Genomic DNA, 24730 nt, shown 5'->3' on the forward strand with positions numbered 1-24730 from the left:
ACACGCACCATGATTGACAGGCCACCGGGCCAGTGAGTGGCCACCACCGAGCAGGAGGATTCCAGACGGTTCTGGAAGCTTGTGTCAGGAGGATTTCTCGAATGGTCATAGAGGGTATAAAAACCGCACCGTTACACCAGTTTCCGTAGGAGCATTAGCAGTCAACGAACCTGTGAATAAGGAAGGATCTCTACACATCTTCCTCAGGAGGTTTTGGCACACTGCAAACCAAGGTAAATACATTAACAGCCTTACCACAGACATTTGGGATACGAAAATATTACACTCCCTGAAATTCAGATTTAATAGTACTAAATGTTAGCTTATTTGACATTAATTTATAAACAAAGCTGACATTTTTGTCATGTCTGGATAAAAAGTGAAGCTAAAGTGAAGAAAGGGTGAAGTCTAGTTACAGCACTTGGTCTTTAAAAACTGATTTAAAAAGTATTAATATCTGCTCTGAGAATATTAATGTCAGCTTCATAAACGGTAATAAGAATTTGATTCCTATTGTGCCTCATTTCAGAATTCAAACCTGCGGGACAGTAGCCACATGGCAGGATGCTTTAGTGATGCATTTGGGAGGAAGGTGTTATGTTAAGCAGGGGTTTAACTGTTTGAACCTTAATCAAATTTCCTGTGCTAAAATTTCTGCAAGATTTTTGGGCCACCTTATCCTTGTACCAGGTTTTAATTCAGTGCAAAATCAGTAGGTACAGAGTGTGCATTCCTTTAATCTCGTCAGCTGTATGAGAGGCGGAGCTTTTGATTCCTATGGAAACTGCTAGAGAGTTCTTCTTGCCTCCTCGTACCTTCTAGAAACCTGCACTTCACCTGGGAAACCAGCAGGTGGAGTCATTTCTGCTGACACGGATATGCAATTCAAGCCACGTGTTAATCTGATTAGCCAATAACCAAGCAGAGATTAAATTCACAGTCCAAGAAGGGGAAAAAAAAGGTCCTTGTACCTTTTTAATACAAAATTATGAAAGTAAGCAAGAAAGAAACCCGGGAAAGTCACTATATACTACACATCTACAGAGAATTTGCTTTCGTTTGACTGCTGTTAATTCCTTAATGTAACATCGAGGCTACTTAATAAGGATAAGCTGTAACTGCAACATCTTACATAAGAAGGATTGGCAGTGTTTTTCAAGTGTACATTGCTGGGATGCAAACATTTAGTGTCATAAAAATAGTATTTTATATTGTGTTCCAGTCACTTTAGTCAATGTGTTTTCTAAAAAACAATATTTGTTCTCCGTCTTCACTCAGATGCCTGAAATGCATGACCAACCAATGGAGGAGGAGGCAGAGACCTTCGCATTCCAGGCTGAGATTGCTCAGCTTATGTCCCTGATCATCAACACTTTCTATTCCAACAAAGAGATCTTCCTTAGGGAACTTATTTCCAACTCCTCAGATGTAGGTTTTCAATATTAGTCTGTGTTGCTGTGTTTATTATTTAAAATAATTAATTAATTAAATTACATGCTTTTTTCCCCTTAAGAAATTTAATTATATTATTATCAATACAGAATAAATTCTGGAATTTGTTTAAACAATTAACATTTTGTTTTGCTCTGTCAGGCACTGGACAAAATCCGCTATGAGAGTCTCACAGATCCTTCCAAGCTGGAAACTGGCAAAGACCTCAAAATTGAGATCATTCCCAACAAAGAGGAGCGTACTCTAACCCTAGTTGACACAGGTATTGGCATGACCAAAGCCGACCTGATCAACAACTTGGGCACAATTGCAAAGTCCGGCACCAAAGCGTTCATGGAGGCTCTGCAGGCTGGAGCTGACATTTCCATGATCGGTCAGTTCGGTGTGGGTTTCTACTCTGCCTACCTGGTAGCCGAGAAGGTGACAGTCATTACCAAGCACAACGATGACGAGCAGTACGCCTGGGAATCATCTGCTGGTGGCTCATTCACAGTTAAAGTAGACAACTGTAAGTGATATAACCCCGAATTTGAAGTGAATTATTAATCATTTAACCCAGTGGTTATAAAGTATACTGACCTATAGTCTTCCTCTACAGCTGAACCACTGGGACGTGGAACTAAAGTGATCCTGCACCTCAAAGAAGACCAGACAGAATACCTTGAAGAGCGAAGGGTCAAAGAGATTGTTAAGAAGCACTCACAGTTCATTGGCTACCCTATTACGCTATTTGTAAGTACTTAAGTCATATTTAATGATCCCATAGAAGAATTACATTTGTAACTATTGCAGATAGCTTCTGCACTTAAGACTTCTGAGAAAGTTGCTCAATTAATCTCGGAAACACTGATATTATAAAATAGTGACTCCCTAAGGCCAGGGCTGGATTGGGACAAAAAATTGGCCCGGGCATTTTGACTACAGACCGGCCCACCAGGTATTATAGGAAAAACCATAAAGCCTTTGAATGAAAACAAACGCTGTTGTGACAGTGATGTACACTGTCTTGTTGGTATATGTATGATTTCAATACGTTGTACATCAGATAAAAACTTTGGTTGTAAGATTCAGATAATTATTTAATAAAAGCTAGATATTTTAAATGAGAATAAGAAAGAAAAGTATTTCTTTGTGCCCCCCTCTCCCTGTTAATGCCCCACCTGGGCCCCTGGCAAAGCTTTGCTAGACCCGCCCCTGCACAGTTACCAGCTGTCAGCTACTTAGAAAAGGAACCTGGTGTTATTTGTCTCTCAGAAACAGTTCATAACTTCAACTCATTCATGTCACCTAAAAGGTAAACCTGTTTCTCCATCACCTGTTCAGCTCTGATGATTCAGTAAGGACATCTCCTGGTTTCAACTTCATGCTTCCCTCTCCCCAGATAACCAAACCGACATAATGACCAGCAGCTTTTACAGCTGTGACTCCAGCAAACATCAGCTGATACTAGAAATTAATATTAAATAAATTCTAACAACAGCTGATCAAGCTTAAACATGCTGCTGTTGCTTAGTGCGACATCTGCTGGTTTCCTCTTTCTGGCGCAAAGTGGGCGATAAACAAGCAAGAGAGCCGATCAGCTGATCATTGATCAGTTTCACGATTGAATGAGAGAAGAAGGCCACGTTCACACTGCAGGCGAAAGCGCATCAAATCCGATATTTTTATTTTTTTTAATTTTTTTTTTTTTTTTTGACCCTATGCGACCCATATCCGATCATGGTATGACAGTGTGAACGGCACAAATCCGATATTTTCAAATCCGATCTGGGTCACTTTCATATGTGGTACTGAATCCGATACACATCCGATGTTTCAGAAAGCGACTGCTGTGTGAACGGTCAAGTCACATTAAATCCGTCTTTTACGTCACTGACACAAGACAGACGCCAATTATCAGTGCCGGAGAAGCGCCCGATAAGACATCGCGAACGCTTCCTGGCCATCCGGTGAAACTGCTGGGAAGACAACGTTGGAGAAACGTGAACATTTTATTTGTACTGCATAATCTTCAGATTCTGACAGAAATCTGCAACTATCCCTTGAAGCACCGCTCCTCTAAAACAGCAATAAGGATAATGATTAAGTTATTTACATTATTATGGAAATAACAAAATAACTTAAAGCAAAAATTGGGAAACATGAAGTCCGAAGTCTTTATATTAAGGGCCATCAGTCAAACGATATTGTTTGCTCTGTGTCTAAACAGAGCGCGTTGTGTGTGACATCTTCTTTTGCGCATGCGGGCCACTTTGAACGTTCACACTAGAGCGCGTTCGCTGTCGCATTTTATTTGTAGTGTGAACGAGCAGACAAAAAAAATCGGATTTGATCAAAAAATCGGAATTGAGCATTAAGACCTGCAGTGTGAAGGTAGCTGAAGAGACAGCTGACAGCGTAAAGACAGAAAAACTCCAGCTTTGTGTCTTTTTCCATTCTAGCTGAAGTCCGGGACAAACTGTTCCTTTTCAGCTCAATACGAAACGCGTGATATTTTCTCTGAATACGGGACAATTCCATTTTTCAGGGGACGGTTGGCAACTCTACTAACTAACCTTATGAATAGAATAAAGTTCACTATCAGTAACATAGCACCCACTCAGCTGTAGAAACTCCGTCATGCTAGCTAGTACGCAGTACAAGTTATTGTAACTGACGGTAAAAACTCAGCACAACGAAAATAAACTACACCTAAACTTGGATTATATCTGATCCAGATAGATTGCAGGTCATAACTTCTTACCTGAAGTTCAGTTCACCTGACACTCGGACGGGCGGCCGCCTCGGGTCTCTGCTCCTCCTGCCTCCCCTTTCCCTCATCCACCTGGCCTCTTGTGGCAGCTCCGCCATAGCCACCACCAAACAACTGAGTTATTTTTACACATCTGCCAGCATCTGGCCAATCCATCACCTTTCATTGTTTATACTGTTATTAAAAAAAAAAAAAAAAAAAATCATCGGCCCATAAAAATGAAAAATCACCATCGGCCCACCAAGCAAATGCCCTGTATGCCTGATGGCCTGTCCAGCTATGCCTAAGGCTAAGGTGTAGGGAAATTCTTTAGTGTGTGACCAAATGTATTTTCCTTCAGGTGGAGAAAGAGAGGGACAAGGAGGTGAGTGACGACGAGGCAGAGGAGGAGAAAGAGAAGGAGGAGAAGGAGAAAGATGAGGAGAAGGATGAGGACAAACCTGAGATTGAGGATGTTGGATCAGATGAAGAACATGACCATGACAAGTCGGACAAAAAGAAGAAGAAGAAGAAGATCAAGGAAAAGTACATTGACCAGGAAGAATTGAACAAGACCAAACCCCTGTGGACCCGAAACCCAGATGACATCACGAATGAGGAATATGGAGAGTTCTACAAGAGTCTCACCAATGACTGGGAGGACCACTTGGCTGTTAAGGTTGGGCTTTTGAGATGTTATTTTAAAAATACCTAAAAATGTAGCAGTACTTTATAGGAGGAAAATTATGTCTGATATAATGTAGTCCAATATATAATCACTTTAATTTTTTTTTTTTTTTTTTTTGCCTAACAGCACTTCTCAGTAGAGGGTCAGCTTGAATTCCGTGCCCTGCTCTTCGTGCCTCGGCGTGCTCCTTTCGACCTCTTTGAGAACAAGAAGAAGAAGAACAACATCAAGCTGTACGTGCGCAGAGTCTTCATCATGGACAACTGCGAGGAGCTCATCCCAGAGTATCTCAGTGAGTATTAAAGTGTGGATTACAATTTCCCTAACAATAATAGAATTATCATAATGAAAATGACACAATGGAATCTTTAGAGTTTTAACAGTTTCCTTTCTGCTTCCTATCAGATTTCATCAAGGGTGTGGTGGACTCTGAGGACCTGCCACTGAACATCTCCAGAGAGATGCTGCAGCAGAGCAAGATCCTGAAGGTCATCCGCAAGAACCTGGTCAAGAAGTGCCTGGAGCTTTTCACAGAACTGGCTGAGGACAAGGACAACTACAAGAAGTACTACGAGCAGTTCTCCAAGAACATCAAGGTCAGTATCCACAGCCTTGACTGAGTGAGGTGCAAGGTTACCAGATCTTGTCTTTAATTCTTTTGCTTGAATAATTTAGCTCTAGCAGTATGAATATTATAAAGTAGCTTAACAACAATTGAATGCAGCCAGTGGTAGCGCCTGCAATTTTTTTTTGCACATTCAGCTGAATAAATCTGCACTGTTGATAACAGTTGACTGTTTTCCTTATTACAGCTTGGCATCCATGAGGACTCCCAGAACAGGAAGAAGCTTTCTGAGCTTCTGCGGTACTACACATCAGCCTCTGGAGATGAGATGGTGTCCCTGAAGGACTATGTCACACGTATGAAGGACAACCAGAAACACATCTACTACATCACTGGTGAGGACACTTTTAAAACTGCCAATCAAAAGCATGCGTTCGGCAAACAAAACTTGTCTCATGTGGGCAATATGGCATGAATGAACAACATTATCATGCCTGCATTTCAGGTGAGACCAAAGACCAGGTTGCCAACTCTGCCTTTGTGGAGCGTCTTCGCAAAGCTGGCCTGGAGGTCATCTACATGATTGAGCCCATCGACGAGTACTGTGTCCAGCAGCTGAAGGAGTTTGAGGGCAAGAACTTGGTTTCAGTAACCAAGGAAGGCCTGGAGCTGCCTGAGGATGAGGAGGAGAAGAAGAAGCAGGAGGAGAAGAAATCTCAGTTTGAGAACCTATGCAAAATCATGAAGGATATCTTGGAGAAGAAGGTTGAAAAGGTAAGCTGATGAAACCAAATGACAATATAACAACGGAATTTGTTTTCTTGTTCAACTGATTGATACCGGTGGCTTTTGTTTTCCTCTGCAGGTCACAGTCTCCAACCGCCTAGTTTCTTCCCCTTGCTGCATTGTCACCAGCACATATGGATGGACGGCCAACATGGAGAGGATCATGAAGGCTCAGGCGCTGAGGGATAACTCCACCATGGGATACATGGCAGCAAAGAAGCACCTTGAGATCAATCCTGACCACCCAATCATGGAGACCTTGAGGCAGAAGGCAGAGGCCGATAAGAATGACAAGTCTGTGAAAGATCTGGTCATCCTTCTTTTCGAGACCGCCCTGCTCTCCTCAGGATTCACACTGGATGACCCACAGACCCACTCCAACCGCATCTACAGAATGATCAAACTAGGTCTTGGTGAGTATCTGTTAAATCTTGTATCTTTTGGTGGTATGTTTGCCAGTAAACGAGTTAACCCTGCTTTGCTGACTGATCTGCTCCTATTTTCCTTCCAGGTATTGATGAAGATGATGTGACATCTGACGATAACACCTCTGCACCCACTGAGGACATGCCCCCTCTTGAAGGGGAAGATGATGACACATCTAGGATGGAAGAGGTGGACTAATCAGCTTCCATTTCCTGTTTAGATTAAAAAAAAACAAAACAAAACTAATGTTATAAAAAAAAAAATTAATGTTAAATGTTGTAAATGAGCCTGGAATGTCTGTTCCTAAACACTTTTGATGACCATCGTAACTTTATTTCCACTTGCGTTGACCACATGCAGTTCAGTCATTCCTTTAGATGTTTAGAGTTTTCAGATTGTTATTTTTGTTTTTGTATTGAGTTGTATTGATGCATTTGTTCTTTTTGTATTTGACATTCCAAAGTTTGTTCTTTATTGTAAATATAACAAAACACGATACTGTTATTTGAAACGGTGCAAAAACCATTAATAAAGGTTTACCATGTTAAGCTATTTGGTCATTGTTACTGATGAGTGAACACAAGTCTCGTGTTTTATGTATAGTATGCTGCATTTTTAGATTGGACAGGTGGGTTAACCTGTCCACTCTGTCTATCTGTCTATCTATCTTTCTATCTATCGAGAAAATCAATGAAACTTAGTGTTCACTTGTAGTCGAAGAACTGCTTTAGACTTTGTTCTCAACAAGTAGAAAGCTATGTCAAAAGGGTTTCTTAATTCAGCTCAAATGAAGTACAAACATTATTTTAGAACCTTTTTTTTTCTCACCAGGATTTTTTAAAGACATTCTTTATCCATCATTTGACAGAAATTTATATCTTGATAAATATAAAGTGATGATGTGACATTGTAATTTCCATGTTTGAAGTATACTGTTTTCATTTAAAACCAGTGAAGTCAACACTGTTTATGAATCATAAGCTACCAAACCAATGCTTGCTTAAACATAGAGTGAAAGAAAGAGAAGAACCACCCCTTTTTTTTCTTTGCTTCATATGAATGAAGCATTGCCCTTGGGCAGATTGTTTGCTCTCCAGTTGCCTTTTTAGTTTCTCCATGGAAAAAGCAAAAAATCTTGTGTAATAAAAAGCAAAATGCTTGAGGGGAAGTCAAGAAATAGCAGATAAGTCTGATAATTATGCCTTTATTGGGAACAAATTGAAAGAAAGACAAACGGGGAAAAGCCAAAAGAACTCGAGGCTTCTTTTTTTGGCTATAATTTGGGAATTTGTTCATTTTTACGTAACCTCACTGAAGTCTTTTCCACAGTACTGATATTTCTTGCCAGATTGAAGCTACAAGGATATAGATGTTTGTGTTGAAAAAGTAAAAGTGGACAGAGAAACTCCTAAAGAGGAAGGAAAGGTTTATATAATACATCATTGCTGTAGTCAGATTCATCCAAAAATAACTTCCTTTTTTTGTCTCCTCTTCTACTTTTCTGCTTATCTATCTTTAAGCTTCTTCTAAGATACAAATGATCAAATTAAGGCTTACCCATTTTGTTATTTGTGGAAAGGCACATGTTTAACTCATAAGTCTGTGAAGGTTCTCAGTCATCCAGGTCATTGTAGTCTAAGGAGCTTGGGAAGAAAAGAGTCTGGACTCTCCACCATTTTACCCTATAACTGAAGAAGCTTCTCGGATGAGTAGTGAAACGTCTTCAAGCAACCTAAAGAAGTCCAGACGCTTTTTTTCCCAAGCTCCTTAGACTTAAACTCATAAGCTTAAACATCGATTTAGATATTTTCATGCATTCCGCACTGCTTTTATCCTATATGTCCAAGTCATTTTACACGTGTGGGTTCCTGTTAACTACCAGTAGATGGCAGTCGTTGTGCATTCAAAGAAGGTTCTACCAAGCTGTTCAAATATTCTAGAAAGCTCCGGCCTAGTAGGGGTCTCAACCAGCTGAAAGAAGAAGGTAGGTGGCGGAGCCTCACCTCTGTCAGTGCGCCCCAGGGCAGCTGTGTAGCTTGCCACACACCAGTGTATGAACGACTGAATGTAGTGTAAAGCGCTTTGAGGTCCGTAGGGACTAAATAAAGCGCTATACAAATACGGGCCATTTACCACTGGTTTTACAGGTGCGTGAATATATTTAGCCAAAAATATAACTATAAAGGAAAATTATTTTGACACATAACGAAGATGGTTCAGCCTGGTATAAAATGTTATAATTTGTTTTCACCATCCGAGTCTACCCAAAATTCTGCAGTATATAATACTACTACTTCTACTGCTACTACCACTATAATAATAACAACTTTATTTATATAGGATTTTTTAAACCTAGTTACAAATTGCTTCACAGTTTGGATAAAATCACTTATTAAAGATAATTCTACATATTCAAACACATTAGAAGAACAAGAGCCAAAAACACTGGGAGAAACATTAAGGAAACACAACTATGGAGACGAGTTTTTAGCAGATTCGCTCCTGAAACTATGGTATGTGCCAGGATTGGGATGCTCAAAGATTTTAGACGAAAAATTGAATGAAAAGGAATAAGTAAAATAAAAACTGTACCTGAACATGTATCTGTAATAAAAAAAAATATATATATACACTGCCAACTCATTATGAGGGGGTCATGTGGGAGGCACTGATTGATTTTCCATGGAATGACCATAGGAAGTATGCTGTCGATGGCTGTAATCCAAAGTATCGGGAGCCTGTAATCCTATGTGTTGCTGTCCTGTCACCGGCAGGGTGCGCTCTCGGTGCCTTTACACTGGCCATCGTTAGCGTGACGCGCCAGAGTCAGCTGACTGAAAACAGCCAATCACAGCGTAAGGGCAGACTGAACCGCCTTGCAGTGTGCTGTCCTGAGAGTTGTCAAGGTTTTGGTTGTGGAGTATCCGTGAGGGGAGCAAGGGCGGTTACGCTTGTACAATGCCGAATAAAACGAAAAAAGATAAGGTGAGTTAGACAAAAGCTAGCAGGCCGTGTCCATAGTGAACAAACTTTGCACGAGTTACATTTCATTGAATTTATTGATAACGTGCCGGGTGTATAATACGACATTTTGCTACCAGCGCAGTGTCCCATCACACAAACGTTAGCCAGCCTGCAATCATTACCTGCTAGCCCTATCCTGCCGTCATGTTAGCACTTGGCACGTTGTGCAGTGTTATGTAAATAGAGTACCCTTATCTTAAAGTGATACTTACATTGCACGTGTGTGTTATTTTGGTGTAAATTTAAGGACTTTTAGAAGCTGAAACCTCGGGTCGTGTAACGTGAGCTAGCTAACAGCAGACTTTACAGTGTGGTTAAACAGGAGTGCGAGACTGGGTGGGCAGGCGTGCTATATTTAGCTTGGATTTGTGCAAGGCGGCATTCACCAATTGCATTCACCTGATGTTGTCAACCAATATAAACTTCATTTAATTAAATCAAGTTTATAATCTTTTGATTGAAAATGTTTTTGCAGGAGTCTCCCAAGTCTGGCAAAGTGGGGAAGAGTGGAGGACAGGAGAATTCAGAACATGAGGTATGCTAACAAGGAAAACCACTCTAAGAACACATAACTTTATTTTTATTTAAAATGTATTTAACCCTCAAATTGGGACTTTTGAGATGTCAGATCTCGTTTGTGATAGTCCCCTGCCCAAGAGAACAACTCAAATAGAATGAGCATATACATTACCAAAGACCCTAAACACAGAGCGATATATAACATTAGATTAGATAGAGGAAATAGAAACTTGTAAATGATATATTAAAAGCTAAACAAGCAGTTAAAAAAAACCAACACACCCTAGACTCATCACAGATCAAACAGAGACCGCAAGGGTTGGGATAACCTTTTCAACTTGATGTAATTACCTCCAAGTCATTTAAAATTAAATGGAATTTAGTGACACCAGCTTTGCAAGAGGAGTATTACATTATAATTGGATTATTACTGCATGATAGTGGTCTCCAGTATTAGTGATTGTGGTTGCAATACAAATGAACGTACATGCTGAACTTATTTTTTCAGTTTAAAAAAAATGAAGAGGGACACGATAAAGCTTAAGTTTTATTGTGTATATCTAGTTTATTGTCTTGTTATCAATTCAGTGTTTTGCAGATTACAATTTATAATGTTGCTCCTGAAGTGCCGATTCAGAATACTTAAATGCATCACAAAGGCCTCCACAAACCAGGATGCCTATGTTATATACTTGTGCAGAAATTGTATATTTTTCACTTGACAGCAAGTACTCATGCAAAAGGACAGGAAGCCTCCTGTGGAGTGGAACAAGAAAAGCTTATTCTGTTTTAGGTCTCATGATTCTTTGAACTCATCAGGGGAAAATTCTTCTTTGTGACCAAATTTGCTGTAGCGAGCTAACTAATGATGGATGTGAGTCACATGAACACCATAGTGAAATATGGGAGTATGGACTACTTGTGTTGGCCATCTCAATTTGAAAATCTCAGTCCATCACAACTGTGGACTTACTGTAATATTGGAAAAACATGAACTTTCTGTCATTTAATTGTTTATCTCTTACTTAATGGCTTTGTAGGAGTATGAATGGGAGTAGGGAGTGATTAATCAATAGGAATCTATGAACTCCTTCATATTTTCTAAAGCTGTCTGGCGTGCAGGATTGGAGTCTTTGCCATGCTCATTCTGGTCTGCTGGCCTTACATTTGACCTCCCTGTACTAATAAAACTAGTAAAATGGGATGATGATAATGACTGAACTCAAACAACTAGAGGCGCTTTAATTTTTTTTAAAGGAAGGCAAGCATTTGAATGCAGTTATGTCGCGTGTGGAATGAGAGCTGGCAGCTGTTTGTGCTGCCTAGAAAGCAAAAGGTAGTCCTGCTCTTGCACAGATTACAATGTTCTCAACCAGGCTGTATTCCGGTGTCACCACAGATGGACTGAGTTTAGGTGGCAAGGTCTTTTGAAGTCTGTCCGAGTACACTTGACTCATTTTAACATTTACATATTTTTCTTTTCATCCTTTCAAGAGATCCCCCCCCCCCCCCCCCCCCGTGTCCAATTTGCATATAAACCACAAAGGCACACATACACACAGATTATAGTCATGGCACAAATTTTGTATTGTATACAATATGCAACTTGAGTTTTTACAGTAGTCATTCACACTGGTTCAGAGTTATTGTGCCAAGAGATCAGATTCATTTTTATGAGCTTCTGGACTTAGCCCCGAAGCTGACATCCAGCATGTCACACTGACAACAAAAGCTTATCAAATGCCTATGATTATGTTTTTACCATATTATAAAAACATGAAATGAAAACTTTAGGCCATGACTGTACAAGCTAAATCTGTGGGAAACACACTATTTTATTGCCTTGTGTTATATACACAGTCCAGTTTATTGAGTTATAAAATCCACACTTGTCAGTTAGCAGATAATTTCATTAAGCTTTATATCTATTTCAGAGCTTTATGTAGTTACCAGTTTAATATAATCCCTATTATTTTCCACATTTGCGTTGTACATTTACAATTACAATAAAGGCCTTATCTGTTCTATTTTAAAACCTGTCCTTTAATAACAGCTGGCTAACAGCTGGCTAACAATTACATATATTAGTCATCCTTGCCGACCTACTGAAATTTATTTATTTATTTATTTATTTATTTATTTATTTATTTATTTATTTATTCAAGCTGAAAGTTTCAGGCTCTGCCAGCATTAGACTTGCGTGTCAGCAGCCATGTATTAGATCAGCTAGTGCACCAACCTGTGTCAAATTAAAATCGCTGGGCTGCAAGCTGTTGTCACTGCCCCCACCCTTCCTTTTTTCCCATATGCTCTGTCAACCAGAAATGCATAACTGTAAAGGCTGTTATGTAATATATATGTAACTTTCATTTGGCTTGTTGTCAGCAACCATAACTGACAAATGAAAATTTGAAGCATTAAATGAGAAGAACCATAGATGACAGATGTTTCTACTTTGGCCTAATATACTTACATGAGTTAATTCAGATCTTTCCAGTACATTAATATGTAATCGAGTTCATAGCAGAAGTCAGCACAGCGGCATTTTCCACTTCACACAACAGCTTTCTAGTGGCACAGACTGATTGTCTGTCTTGTAGTGTGGCTCAGACTGTGGCCAACTTTGTCTGGGTCTTAAGCGAATTTGATAAATCTCTTGTGACTCAGACTCCACAGCTGCATCAGGTGAATTAAGCTCTGTGTCATCAGGTCCACACTGATAAATGGATCCTAGTAGGAAGGCTGGATCAGTTGAACTTGCTGCTTTCAGGTGATCCCACATCAGGATGATGCACTATTGTAAAGAGTAATTGTACATTTGGTAAACGGGTTTGTTTTTTTTAATGAGCATTTTGTCAAGTGGATGGCAACTCAGTGTATATAATTAAAAGTACCAGTTGTGCTCCTTGGCTGGTGGCTGCATGCACACATTTTTATTAGATTTCTGCAGAGGTTCATTCGCCCATATTTTATACCTGCATCTTTTTTTTTTAGTGTGTCTTTGCTCTTATGTCCGTGTAACTAATGTGTGTTTTCTCTTGTTTCAGCAGAGCTCTAATAGGAAGGCTAGCAATAGTGTTCCTCCAACAACTCAGCTACTAAAGGGGAAGCAGCCAGGTTCCCAGACACCTGTCAAAAAGGACAAGAGGCAGAGCTCCTCTCGCTTCAGCTTGAGCAACAACAGGGAACTGCAGAAACTTCCTGCTTTTAAAGGTATTCACCTGTGTGACAGTCTGAAATCCATTTTATGTAATCACATAATGAACTACAGAGTGCGCTCGATTTGGTAGAATTTGCATTTGTTATATATTCATAGAGAACGGAGTTGAGGTAATGTTTTCACGCTTCAGGGTTTTGCACAGAATTCAAAAATCAAATCAACCAAATTTGGCAGGTGGAGAAAACTACCTGGTCTGCCTGTGTATGTTTAATATGTAAGAAATGTCTCAAATGCAGATCTAGATAAGTGCACACCTCACAGAAATATGTACTAACAAGCACGTACTCAATTATTTAGTCACTCCTTCCCCACAGAAGTTCCCATGAGCATCCCTTGCTGCATCACCCCCATTTTAATACCAGGCTGAACATGACATTATGCAATATGTGGAAACAAACAGAGGACATGCATGGCATGGATTTTGCTCTGGATTTAACCCAAGCATCTATATTTAGTGATAATCCAGAGATAAAGCTTTAATTCCACGGCCCTTGTGTTTCCGAATGTTGCCAGTGAGCAGATAAGACATGTCTGCCAGCTATTACTATTCCTCCTCCTGTCTTTCCTCGTGAACTTTACAGATGTATATGGATATTTAGTGTCCAAGTTCAGTGCCAGATCCAAGAGCAACGAGCAAACACTGCTGCGACACAATAAATGCATATTGTCAGCATTGTCCTGTGTATACATGGATGACTGCACGCATAATTTCTCAGTACTTTAATTATAGTTACCTAACATAGTGGTATGCTTTACAGACAGTTATATTGACATTGTTGGCTGTTAAATAATCATGTAATTAAACTTCAAAAACAATTTTATAACTGATAGTGGCAATGGCACAACAGGAATTGGTTATACTGTTTCTGTTTCTTTCTAAATGTTCAGACTCAGGAAAAATAAGAATCTCGTAGGAAAAGTGTATTTTAGTGGTCCCCAGATGACTATTCTGTTTAGTAAGTGAAACAAAGTTGGGACATTGGAAATGTGCCCGACACTTTCAGAGTGGGTAGGGAGAATTATCCATCTCCTTTCAAGGACAGATATTTCCTGGATTGTTAGATTATTTACAGTTGATGCAACAGCAGTGTAAAGTTTATGGAACTGATGTAACCCCGAATGGTGGTGAATGCAGTCTCGTTGGGTTACTTGCTCAAAAGTTTCTGTATTTGGTAAAAGATATTGTGGACGTTCTGGCACTGATGCCGTGTGTGCAGAAAAGAGCGCTTTTGTTTTTGTTTTTCGTCATCGGTGGGAGGCTTGTAAGCTCACAGTAGAGCAAAGGCAGCGTTCTTCAAGGAGAATTTACGAATGTTATTTCTGTCTATGGAAACCTTGGCATGTAGAGCAAAGTTGGATTTCCTAAGGTGGCAACATGATAACAGGCCATTTATTGTTCATTGTGTCTTTATGCTCTGCCATAAAAAAATGATTGTGTCTTTATCTTAGCTAGCCGTTACCTTTGTAACGTGTGAGGAAACCAATAGGCTTAACTTCATTTCTGATACAGCCTGCTCACTTCCCACACCCCAATGAGAGCTTTGATAACATTCTGCAAAACATTATCCCACAGTGGCCAAGTAGATGTTATCACTTAGTCCTGTCCAAACAGGCTCCTCGCTTGGCCTGTTTTCATTCCAGGCATGTTCACCACCTCCTGATGGAAACACATGTCCGTGAGCCTGTCCCGCAGAGCCGCAAAGTTGAGGCGAGACTTAAAAACCCTGACCAGAAGCAGGCCTTTCCCATGAACTTCCAGATTCGTGTGTGCTTTCTTTGACTGTATGGTTCAAATTTTTGCATTTGTTTGGACGATAGTTTGGTTTCTGTTGAAACCCGATGTGGTGAGCTGCCGTTTTTTTTTGTGTGTGTAGATTTTATAAGACAAAATACACAAATCCAAACTTGTTTTTTTTGTGTTTGGCATAATGTTCAGCTGGAGATCTGTCTGACTGAGGCAAGTAAACAGGAGATTAATTCCTCTTTCTTTGTCTCATTGCAAGTGTTATATACATGTGCCAAAAAGCACAGAACAACAACAGTTGCTCCCTCTGTATGGGTTCTCTTTTAAAGCAGGAGCTCTCCTTCATGGAGCCTTGGTCTCACAGGGTTTGGTGCCACCTTGTGGCTAGAGTGTCAAATATGAGAGGTGATGTTGAAGGACATGAGTATATCTACTTGTAACCAAAGTTTAAAAACAGATAATACTTTTTAATCTGATTTTTTTTTTTTTTTTTAAATTGAGGGTACAGTTAACATAGTGTATGAAATTTGCAGTCCTTACCTTTTTAATGAGACTATGCTTAATGGCAATGCAAAACTTTCCCATGTTCCTTTATAAGTTGAAACTGTTTTAAGGGGCACTTTAATGGATATAACTAACAGTCGGCAGACCGCAGATATGCAAACATTGTACACAATGTAAAAAAGAAAACATAAGGAAAATAAAACACTTAAACAGAAGGACACCAGGAAAAGCCTTACAAAAACAACATAATGAAATCATAATGACCGAGAATGTTTATTAGTCTGTGAACAGTAGTTCGTGCTAACTCTGAGATATGTTTTATTGAGTAAACAGTTGGATGAGAGAGAAATTGTGTAGAGTAAAATGTTACAGATAGTGACGAGGCTAAATGCCTATGTCACGGCAGATTCTGGTGGGTACTAAAATATTATTTTTATTGTCGCAGGTTAAGTTGGGACATTTCTGCTCTTTTATAAACATGTAGCTACTAGTATTCAAAGTAGTTTGGATTTAGTTTATGAGTCACAAATTGTTATGTTTCTCCCGTTGTTGTGTTTCTCCTGTTGAATGAGCGTAGTTCATTGTAAATTATTAATTGTCTGAAATGAATCTTATCAGTGAGAACGGTACACGGGCTTCAGCACTAGTCAAAGACACAATGGACACAAATGACGAAGCACGGAGCAGGGACAGCTGGAGACAGTGGGCTGTCCCAAGTCTAATAAGCTGCAGTGCTTCTGACAGTTCTATTTTTTTTTTTTGGTGTCACACTGTGTGCCAACAGCTAGTTATGTTTGACTTCTTCAGTGTACAGTCATCTTCATTTTGAGGGATAAACAGTAAAGATGACAGAAGTTATATGGTCAGCAGTTATGTTTTTTTTTTTTTAAGCATTTTTTCAGCCTAGCACTAGGGAGACAGGATAATGACAGCAAACGTGAAGATGTTAAAACTAAATAAGTTGTGTGTTTAGTTCTGTTATTGCTACCTGTAATACAGTTGTTTAGTAGGTGTCAATGACTGTTAGCAGAAAACACAGGTCTAAGTCAAACTACTAAAGTGTACGTCAGTCAGTTTTTATTTTTATGAATCGAAATGTTGCTTTTACTGTGGTTGTCTTTTAGTTACATTCTAAAGCTTCCAGGAAGTAATCTTAACGTTAAATCACTATTTGTCATGTCATGTCAGAGAAACGTCTTTAACTTTGAATACATGTGGGAGCAGAAAAAGGCCCCTACAACTCATGACAGAAACTTCCCGGGTCAGACATTTCATATGAATAAAAATACAAAAAAAGTCACTGGCAGTGATCATGGTGTTAAAACTGCTCAAGCTGTGCACTGGTTTTGCACGATTGGACTTTTCAGCATTGCTTCTAGAAGGGTTTTGTAGCTAGAAGTCAGAGAATCAGACACATTGCTATATTTAAGCAGTGAATATTTCATTTATGCATCAGCAACATTCAGAAATGACAGGATCCTACTAAAAAACATGACACTGTATCTGAATTGGTGGTCTTTTGTTTGGAAGAATAGTAAATATTGAAAATGGTATTTAATTAATTCACACACGTTTACTATATCTGCAGGTCTAAAACTTGTTTTTGAACTTTGAAAAACGTTTTAAGCTTTTAAACTGTTGTACATATTATAATAACACATTCCTCAAGTTACCAGGTTTAAGCTGCAACATTAAATGCGATCTCCAAGCGTGTTTATCTTGCAGTCATCAGCCACAGGTGTTTTCCACTTGTGCAACATTTTTAGTGGCACAATGAACAAATCTGGGCTTTGTTTCTTAATATATCTGCTTCTAATGTGACTAATACAGATCAGCATGTATCATCGCTTTGTGATTCATCTTTGCGTTACGAGAAGAAGAAAAAATAGGTTGGATCTTGATAAAGATGTCCCTATCATTGGAAGCTGCCTAAGTTCAGCCACTGTTGAAAGAGCCTGTGTCCTCAGCTGCGTCGATCAGTCTGTTTCTCCAAATAGATCTGAGCCTTAAGCGTTTACAGAGGACCGTGACATTGAAGATCAGCAGACCTGTGAATGAACCACTTCGTTGTGTATTTTAGGCAGTGCTGCTGATATCAATGATACGTTTAGAAAAAGCTCTGAAACCATGCTTGTGTTATAGCAATCTCACAAGTTTCTTCGCATTTAAAAAATAGCACAGACACAGCAGAAAGCTCGAGTTTGGTGAATGCATGTGCCAAAGTAGCATTTGTAATGAGTAATCCAGTATTTTCTTCTCATGGTCATGGATGCACTCTGCCTAAGGTACAAAATGGCAAGAAAGAGCCCTTTATATGCCCAGATTAGTTCCTGCTGATGAAGTGCTCCATTATCGTATATATTAGGACCAACTAAACTAGATGTTAAGTATTACATCCATTAGGGGTGTAGTTGTTCCCATTTTGTACAGTTGACTTTAGTGTAAGACTTTTTACATCCTCTAACCTGCAGACAAACACGTATACAAGCTCAAGGTTGTGTAGCAGGAGCAACAGTGGCAATACAAGAAGTGTGCAAGAACAAACAGCAGCCGGACTCGAACCACACCGCACCTCCTGCACCTCCAGCGGAGAAGTGCAAACCCACAGGGAGGAACCGTGACACCATTATGTGCTTTATGAAATACCACACAAAATGCATTTTGCACAAACATTACATTAGCCTAAAACAGTGTTTGTTTGTTTTTTTGTTTGTTTGTTTTTTTTTGAAAGTGTGAAACTTCCAAAACACTTTATGTATTCTATTTTTCTTTTTTGAGCTTAAATGGTAAATGGCCTCTATTTGTATAGCGCTTTACTAGTCCCTAAGGACCCCAAAGCGCTTTACATATCCAGTCATCCACCCATTCTCACACACATTCACACACTGGTGATGGCAAGCTACATTTAGCCACAGCCACCCTGGGGCGCACTGACAGAGGTGAGGCTCCCGACACTGGCACCACCGGGCCCTCTGACCACCACCAGTAGGCAACGGGTGAAGTGTCTCGCCCAAGGACACAACGACCAAGACTGTCCAACCTTCCGATTACAAGGCGAACTCCCAACTCTTGAGCCACGATCGCCCCGAGCTTAACCAAACCTCTGTATAGAGTTACATCTGCTGGACAATATTATCCACAAATAATGATTCCCCTAATTACTTTTAAGCAGTCAAGAGTATATCAATGTCTTCCTTCTTTGCACATTATGCAGAAACTGCATAGAAAAAACAACCCTGTTGCCTTGCTGTAGTTGCTCGGCCAGTTTTATGTAATCTTAGCTAACGCTGCCAATCACTGAAATGACAGCAATCATAGTGCAAAAAAATAATGTCGTTTTTTGTCCTTCACAGAAGAGAAGTAATTGCGAAGGCTAGTATGCCATACACACATTTTAATAGAAATGTTTGTGGGTTGTCACACAGCTACGGTTATGAAATGTTCATTCTAATGGGGTAAGCAAAGTCTTTTTGTGCAGTCTTTTCTCCTCGGTGGCTTTCTTATGCAGCAAAAATTATTAGATTATATGTGACTGTAGTCCAAATCTGTTTAATTCACACCCATCTACACTGTATTTGCGTGGTTATTCTTCGTGCATAGGAATGCTTATGACTTTAGCTGAATCACTGTTTCGACACCTTGTCTGTATGTGCTTACTGTACTTTCAGTATGATGACACATATGGCATGCACAAAAAAAAAAAAATGTCGGTGTATGTTCTGATTGTGTTTGTCTGTGTGCAGAGTTTTACAGAGCCCTATTGTATTCTAAGGGTGCAGTGGTTACTATATTTGGGAGTGCTACGCCAGTGACTGGGAGTATGGATTTCTTGCTTTTAATTGTCTGTGTCACCAATGTGCCCGCAAAGGTTTACAGTGCAGGCTTTTGTTCCCCAGTGCTGCTGATTCAAAATGTGGCTTTCTGCATATGCACATCCTGTGTTGCTCACATTGAGACTTCCTGCCTTCCTGTTTCTCTTGTCACATACACCTGGGCTCAGGCTGTGCTGCTGAAGAGCCATCTGTCATGCAAACACAGACACACGCGCACAAAGTTGGCACGCATGCTGGAAATGGCAGCAGACATTAAAAAAAGGTCCACTAGTTGATGACCAGTGTAAGGTGACATTAAGCATTGAACACCTTGTTGTATTTTGTTTTATTTAGGTTTGCCAATATGGAAAAGATGGAAAAGATATATAAATCTTCTAAAGTTTGTATCTGTCTTGTGTGAAACTTGTATGAAAAGCATATAAGAGTGAAAACAGATATAAGATCCCTTGAAAAATTATATAAATGAAACTTCCATGTTTTGGATACTTCCTAAAACAATATATGAAAGTAATGAGAAAGTGGCCACTTTCATGAGTATATCATATAAGCGTTATATGATTAAGCAAGCTAAAGCTGATGCAAGTCTTTTATAAGTTTTTCTTATTTCTTTTCCATGTGGGTGTTGTTGGGAGTTAAAGACTAAAAGAGAAATAAATGGTTTCCTTTGTCCTCTGCTTCTTACAAGCAACCTACATGTTGTACAGTTATTTGTATTCCATGGTATTATTATTCCATTTGTGGTTATTTCAGAACCGGTTAAATGGAATTCAGGCGAGTTGTTTGTGCTTTAAAAACTCCTTGACAGATGTAGGTTCTTTTGGCCCAATCACAGTAACTGGCCCACCCCTTTTCTCCCCACTCCAATAGCCAGTCTCTTTCCTCATGTTTATTTATTCTGACAGCCCGCCCATGTGATTGCAGCTAACCAACCAGGTTGCTTCTGTGTGGGATGACATCACTAACTAGCTGGTTCCCTCCAGCAGCAGGGGAGCTTCATTTTCTGCTCAGTGTTCGTGCTAAAATGGAGGCTGGCTCCTCGCCTTAGCCTGGGCTACCCTCTTCTCTCCTGTTTCCTGCCTCAGCTCACTGATGTTGGCATGTACTAGAGCTGCCGGCGGGATGGTTCTGGATGGACCGAGCGCCAATGGGCCTTTCCAGCCTGTGGCCCTCATGCATTTTAGAGGTGAGAATAGGAAATCTGCTGCTGTGTACTGGTCTGTTTAAAGAGGAGGTGGGCTTGAGTGTTAAGCAGCCACAGCTGGTGATTTAAAAAAAAAAAAAAAAAAGAAAAAAAAAAAAAAAGCTTGATATTATATGTATCATTACTTTTGTGGAGGCGAGTTTAAGAGTTTTTTTTAGTGTTGTTTGCACGAGGGTTTTTGAAAGAGAAAGGAGGTGATTGTGTTTGTATGTCAGCAAGGAAGGGTTCTGCCAAGACATTGCAAAGCTTAGCTTTAGTTTAGGGGGGGGGGGGGGGGGTGTAAGATTGGTAGTTTTGAGTCTCCCCTCCCCCATCAACACTATTGATGTCATAGGAAGTGAGGTCAAAGCTTGTTGTTAGTTTGTATATGTCTGTATTGTATTGTTGCAATGTGACTAACATAAGTAGAAAGGTTGTTTGATGTTGTTGTAGCTCCAGTGTTCTTTTTGAGTTGACGTTGATTCGGACAAACTTAAGGAAGCTGGAAGCTGTCTCTAGATGAAGTGGCAGTGTGTGTTTAACATGCAGCCAATTATTTCATATGCTTGCTGCTGTCACAGTGATGTCAGTATCATGGTGTTGCTTATGTGGCTGTTAACATGGTCTCGTGACATTTATATGCATAGTGATAATTACAGCAAGTTATGGCAGAAAGCCACCGGTCCCTCCTTCGGATATCCTGTGTCTGAAGGGACAGATGGTAAGCGCACCACATTTGCCATTAGGGACACTTTATTAATCAGTTATTTTCATATTCCGTAGTACAGAATGTCTGAGTCAAGAGTTGTGCTTAGAAGCAATTTGTGTTCGTGGCTGGCTTCCTGTATGCATGCTGGAGCTTTTAGATGAGTAAAGGTTATTCACTGATCCATGCAGAGACGCTCGTGTGTGAAGTCTGCAGTTGCACAGCAGGTCTCTTAATATTTTAGGTCTGTTCAGAAACCCTACTGCTGTTGTGTAACAGGAGCTGGTAGACCTCTCAGCACTCAGAGGCTGATGAGTCGAGGTGCTCATGAGTCGGCCTGTAACAGTAATAGGAACAAAACTTGATGCAGGTGTACCAAGCCTCAAATAACTCAGCAACCGTTTTTCTGTATTCATCTTACTCTTTTCGCTATAAACACCACATTTGACCACCTCCCCTCTACCCTTAATGACAAGTTTTGACACCTCAGTGTTTATCAGTAAAGATGTTGTTTGATGACCATTATGATAGTTTCTGGGTTTTTCAAAGGGTAGCTGAATAAGCAGAGACCACCCTCACGAATCTGCACACCCAGTCATTTTGTTCTATAAGCAGCTCAATTCAGAAAAGACCTTAAAGGGTCCTTGTAGGATTTCAAGCGTTAAAGAGTTAAGGGTAAAATTTTGAGACTTCCTAGTAAAACAGATGCTACTATATTAACTTAACACTTATAAATATTTTTATTAACTTGCATGCATTTAGAGGGGATTGTTCATCATTTTGACAAGTATTTGTGCTCACTGTCCAAACAAGGCTTAATATATATATATTTTTAAACACACTGTACGCACTTAAGCAGAAGCAAGCTGAATATTAGTCATGAACACAAAAAGTGGTCGTGAGTTTTACTTTCACAGTTAGTGCACCTCACTGGAAAGGAAGACACTCTTATGTAAACTTGCTCCAGAAATACAAAATGGATGTTGTGGCAAAAGCTCAAGAGCTTGGCTGATGTTTGACCTTTTACTGTGCTCAATTGGATCCTGTTTGCGGATAGTAGTTTGAATATGGCAGTTAGTCTTCTAAATATAAATTCAAAAATCTTCCAGTTTTTTCCAAATATCTTATGGCATGTATAACTATTTGTATAAAAACAGACAAATGTAAAACAAGAGCCAACAAAGAGCTATTAGATAAGAAAGGAAGCAACAGTAAAGTAAGGAAGCTTCACCACAAAGCTTTGACACTGTAACAGTGTTGGGGAATTATAAAGCAAATACATTATTGATTCAAAAGGGTAGTCTACCTAAAAGAACTCATAGGACAGCTTTGTTTCATGCTGTTTTAAATGCTAACGTTTCCTCTGTGACTAATGTGGAGGTGTGCTGTCAGTCGCAATTTGAGGTTCTAGTCTGTGAGCATTGCCTCCATTACTGAATCTTTTAGAATTGACCTATTTTATTGGTGCCAGCTGTTAACATTTTGTCTGGTATCAACTTATGCAAAGCAGGGTCTGCACAGAAAATACTGTAGATATATAATTACAGATTACCGTGCTGTTTTAACTCTTTATTCCAAAGTGTTCAAGAAAGCCACTGGACGCTTATAAATGTATCTGTAAGATTACTGAGTGTAGCAGGGAGTGCTGACTGACTTATTTTACTCCATGATTCATGTTTTGCATGATGCCTTTGGCTGACACTTTTTTCAGCCATAGCTGATGTGATCAGCAATTCAGCGGTCTCTTGATTCCAGTGTAGAAGCAGCAGACATGCGTCTCTGATTAGCAGTGGTCACCCCCTGGTCCAAAGTCCTGTCTCTGCCTGCAGTCACCATGGTGATGTAGGGTACACATGCAGATTGTTAATGGGGAGAAAAGAAAGACTCAAGAATCACAGACTGTGATGAAGAGATTAATGCTGCCCCATAGGTAGGTTTTATAAGGTGACATTCTGTTTTAAGACACTAATCCCTGTGTTGGATGAAAATGAATGAGCACCAATCCACTTCTCTTGGTTTCATGGTATTTTCTGGAGCTTGGGAATCGGATGAGCTCAGGCTAATTCAGAGGAGAAGCTTCCTTTCTGTGACTCGTGTCATTTATTACAGGCTGCTACTGACAGTTTTGATCATTGTAAAGAAAAGGGAAATAGCTGTGTCCTAGTGAAGGCCCCATCACAGTAGAGTGCATAATGCTGGGGTTATTTGGTGCTATATAGGCTGCTTGTAGTAATGGCGTCCTTTCTACTTTTGTCAAAAAAAGGTGAAAGTAAGTTGCACTTTATTCAGAGCTCTTCTTCCTGAGTGCTGATAAAGGGAGAGAGCACACATTATAGCCATTTCTAAAATTGCTAAAATGGTTACCTGTAGATTTAGAGTAGGTCTTGTTTATAAAAACGTCCGTACTTTCATACCTTGCACTGTTGCACACCTTATGATGTATGGAGTGTGCAAACCCTTCAAGCTCTGTTCAGGTTCCCTCTGAGCAGTCCAGAAAGTTGATTGAAATTATGATATATTTTAATATATAATAATTCTGTTTAGAAGCTTTGTTATTGTCACTTAATTACTTAATTGCAGACAAAAAATGTTTTCATACTTTTCTCTAATCGTTCATATCTTTAAGGAAGCTGTCAAGTGGTTATAAATCATTTAAACTGACACTGATTGGAGGTTAGCTCATTGTGCAAAATTCATTGGCTGCAAAAACATGTAATTTTTTTTAATTGCAAGCTAATAATGATACACAGGTAGGTGTGGCCCCACATTCCCAGAGGGTGATTTAGATCTTTTGCATCATTGATGTGGCGATAACATAGCAGTCATTACCTCACTAAGTTGAATTGGTTGCTTTTTGCTTTAATAACTAGAGGAACGTGTGTATGTGTGTGCAGAGTTGAGTTTGAAATCATTTGGATGAACAGTTTTCATTTTTTACCAAAGGATTTCACAACAGTTGGCGCACGGATACGTCAGCTGCAGGGCTGCTCTACTCTGTGATTGGTTATTGCTTTAAGCAGCTGTGATTTGTTATTTGGCTGTCAGCAGGCTTTCATCACCGGGTACACTGGCAGCACAGAGAGAGCTGCTGTGCACAGTTGATGCATGGGGCACTGGTAACTTCATTATCTATCATGTGACGTGCCACCCGGATATATTCTGCTTTATCAACCAAAATGCTTATCTCCAAGCAAACAGCTGAGCTGCTGTGCACAAATTCACAGTTCCAGTGAAGTCTGTAGAAACAATGCAGTCGTGCCCAGAATAAAGCCAGCAAGTCGAAATGTTCTTTCCTCTGGAGAAGCACAAAATATGTGTATCTGGTGTTTTTATTAAAGAGTTTTCAGTAGGA

The 24730-nt window shown here is 39.7% G+C and overlaps 2 protein-coding genes across 4 annotated transcripts in view; both read left to right on the plus strand.

Annotated features, from left to right (window-relative positions):
- The first annotated feature begins 68 nt into the window (after nt 1-68).
- LOC146557583 (heat shock protein HSP 90-alpha) lies at nt 69-7200 on the plus strand. Its single transcript, XM_085246022.1, has 11 exons — nt 69-233; nt 1279-1428; nt 1594-1960; nt 2051-2184; nt 4545-4862; nt 4998-5163; nt 5277-5467; nt 5684-5831; nt 5942-6210; nt 6302-6635; nt 6734-7200. The coding sequence occupies exons 2-11, from the start codon at nt 1279-1281 to the stop codon at nt 6844-6846; spliced, it is 2190 nt and encodes a 729-aa protein (XP_085102148.1). The 5' UTR covers nt 69-233; the 3' UTR covers nt 6847-7200.
- A 2286-nt stretch (nt 7201-9486) lies between these two features.
- Nucleotides 9487-24730, plus strand: part of ppp2r5cb (protein phosphatase 2, regulatory subunit B', gamma b) — a 28348-nt gene continuing 13104 nt past the window's right edge. The window contains exons 1-3 of one of the 3 annotated variants that reach the window (XM_085246023.1): nt 9487-9633; nt 10148-10207; nt 13239-13404. In XM_085246023.1, coding sequence (XP_085102149.1) covers nt 9607-9633; nt 10148-10207; nt 13239-13404 — 253 coding nt within the window. In that variant the 5' untranslated portion in view covers nt 9487-9606. Of the gene's footprint in view, nt 9634-10147; nt 10208-13238; nt 13405-20143; nt 20676-24730 lie in introns of those variants that run through there. The other 2 variants (XM_085246024.1, XM_085246026.1) reach the window with 2 other exon arrangements.

This window comes from Mchenga conophoros, linkage group LG15 (genome assembly GCF_057382185.1).
Source record: "Mchenga conophoros isolate Kocher_MC1m ecotype Shallow Benthic linkage group LG15, M_conophoros_male_GT1.1, whole genome shotgun sequence".
Lineage (NCBI taxonomy): Eukaryota > Metazoa > Chordata > Actinopteri > Cichliformes > Cichlidae > Mchenga > Mchenga conophoros.

Bases quoted from the DNA above. Each gene is read 5' to 3' on its own strand.
- LOC146557583 (XM_085246022.1), top strand. From the start codon at position 1,279: ATGCCTGAAATGCATGACCAACCAATGGAGGAGGAGGCAGAGACCTTC. The intron at 5,164-5,276 runs GTGAGTATTAAA...GCTTCCTATCAG, and splicing joins GCTCATCCCAGAGTATCTCA to ATTTCATCAAGGGTGTGGTG. The intron at 5,832-5,941 runs GTGAGGACACTT...CCTGCATTTCAG, and splicing joins ACACATCTACTACATCACTG to GTGAGACCAAAGACCAGGTT.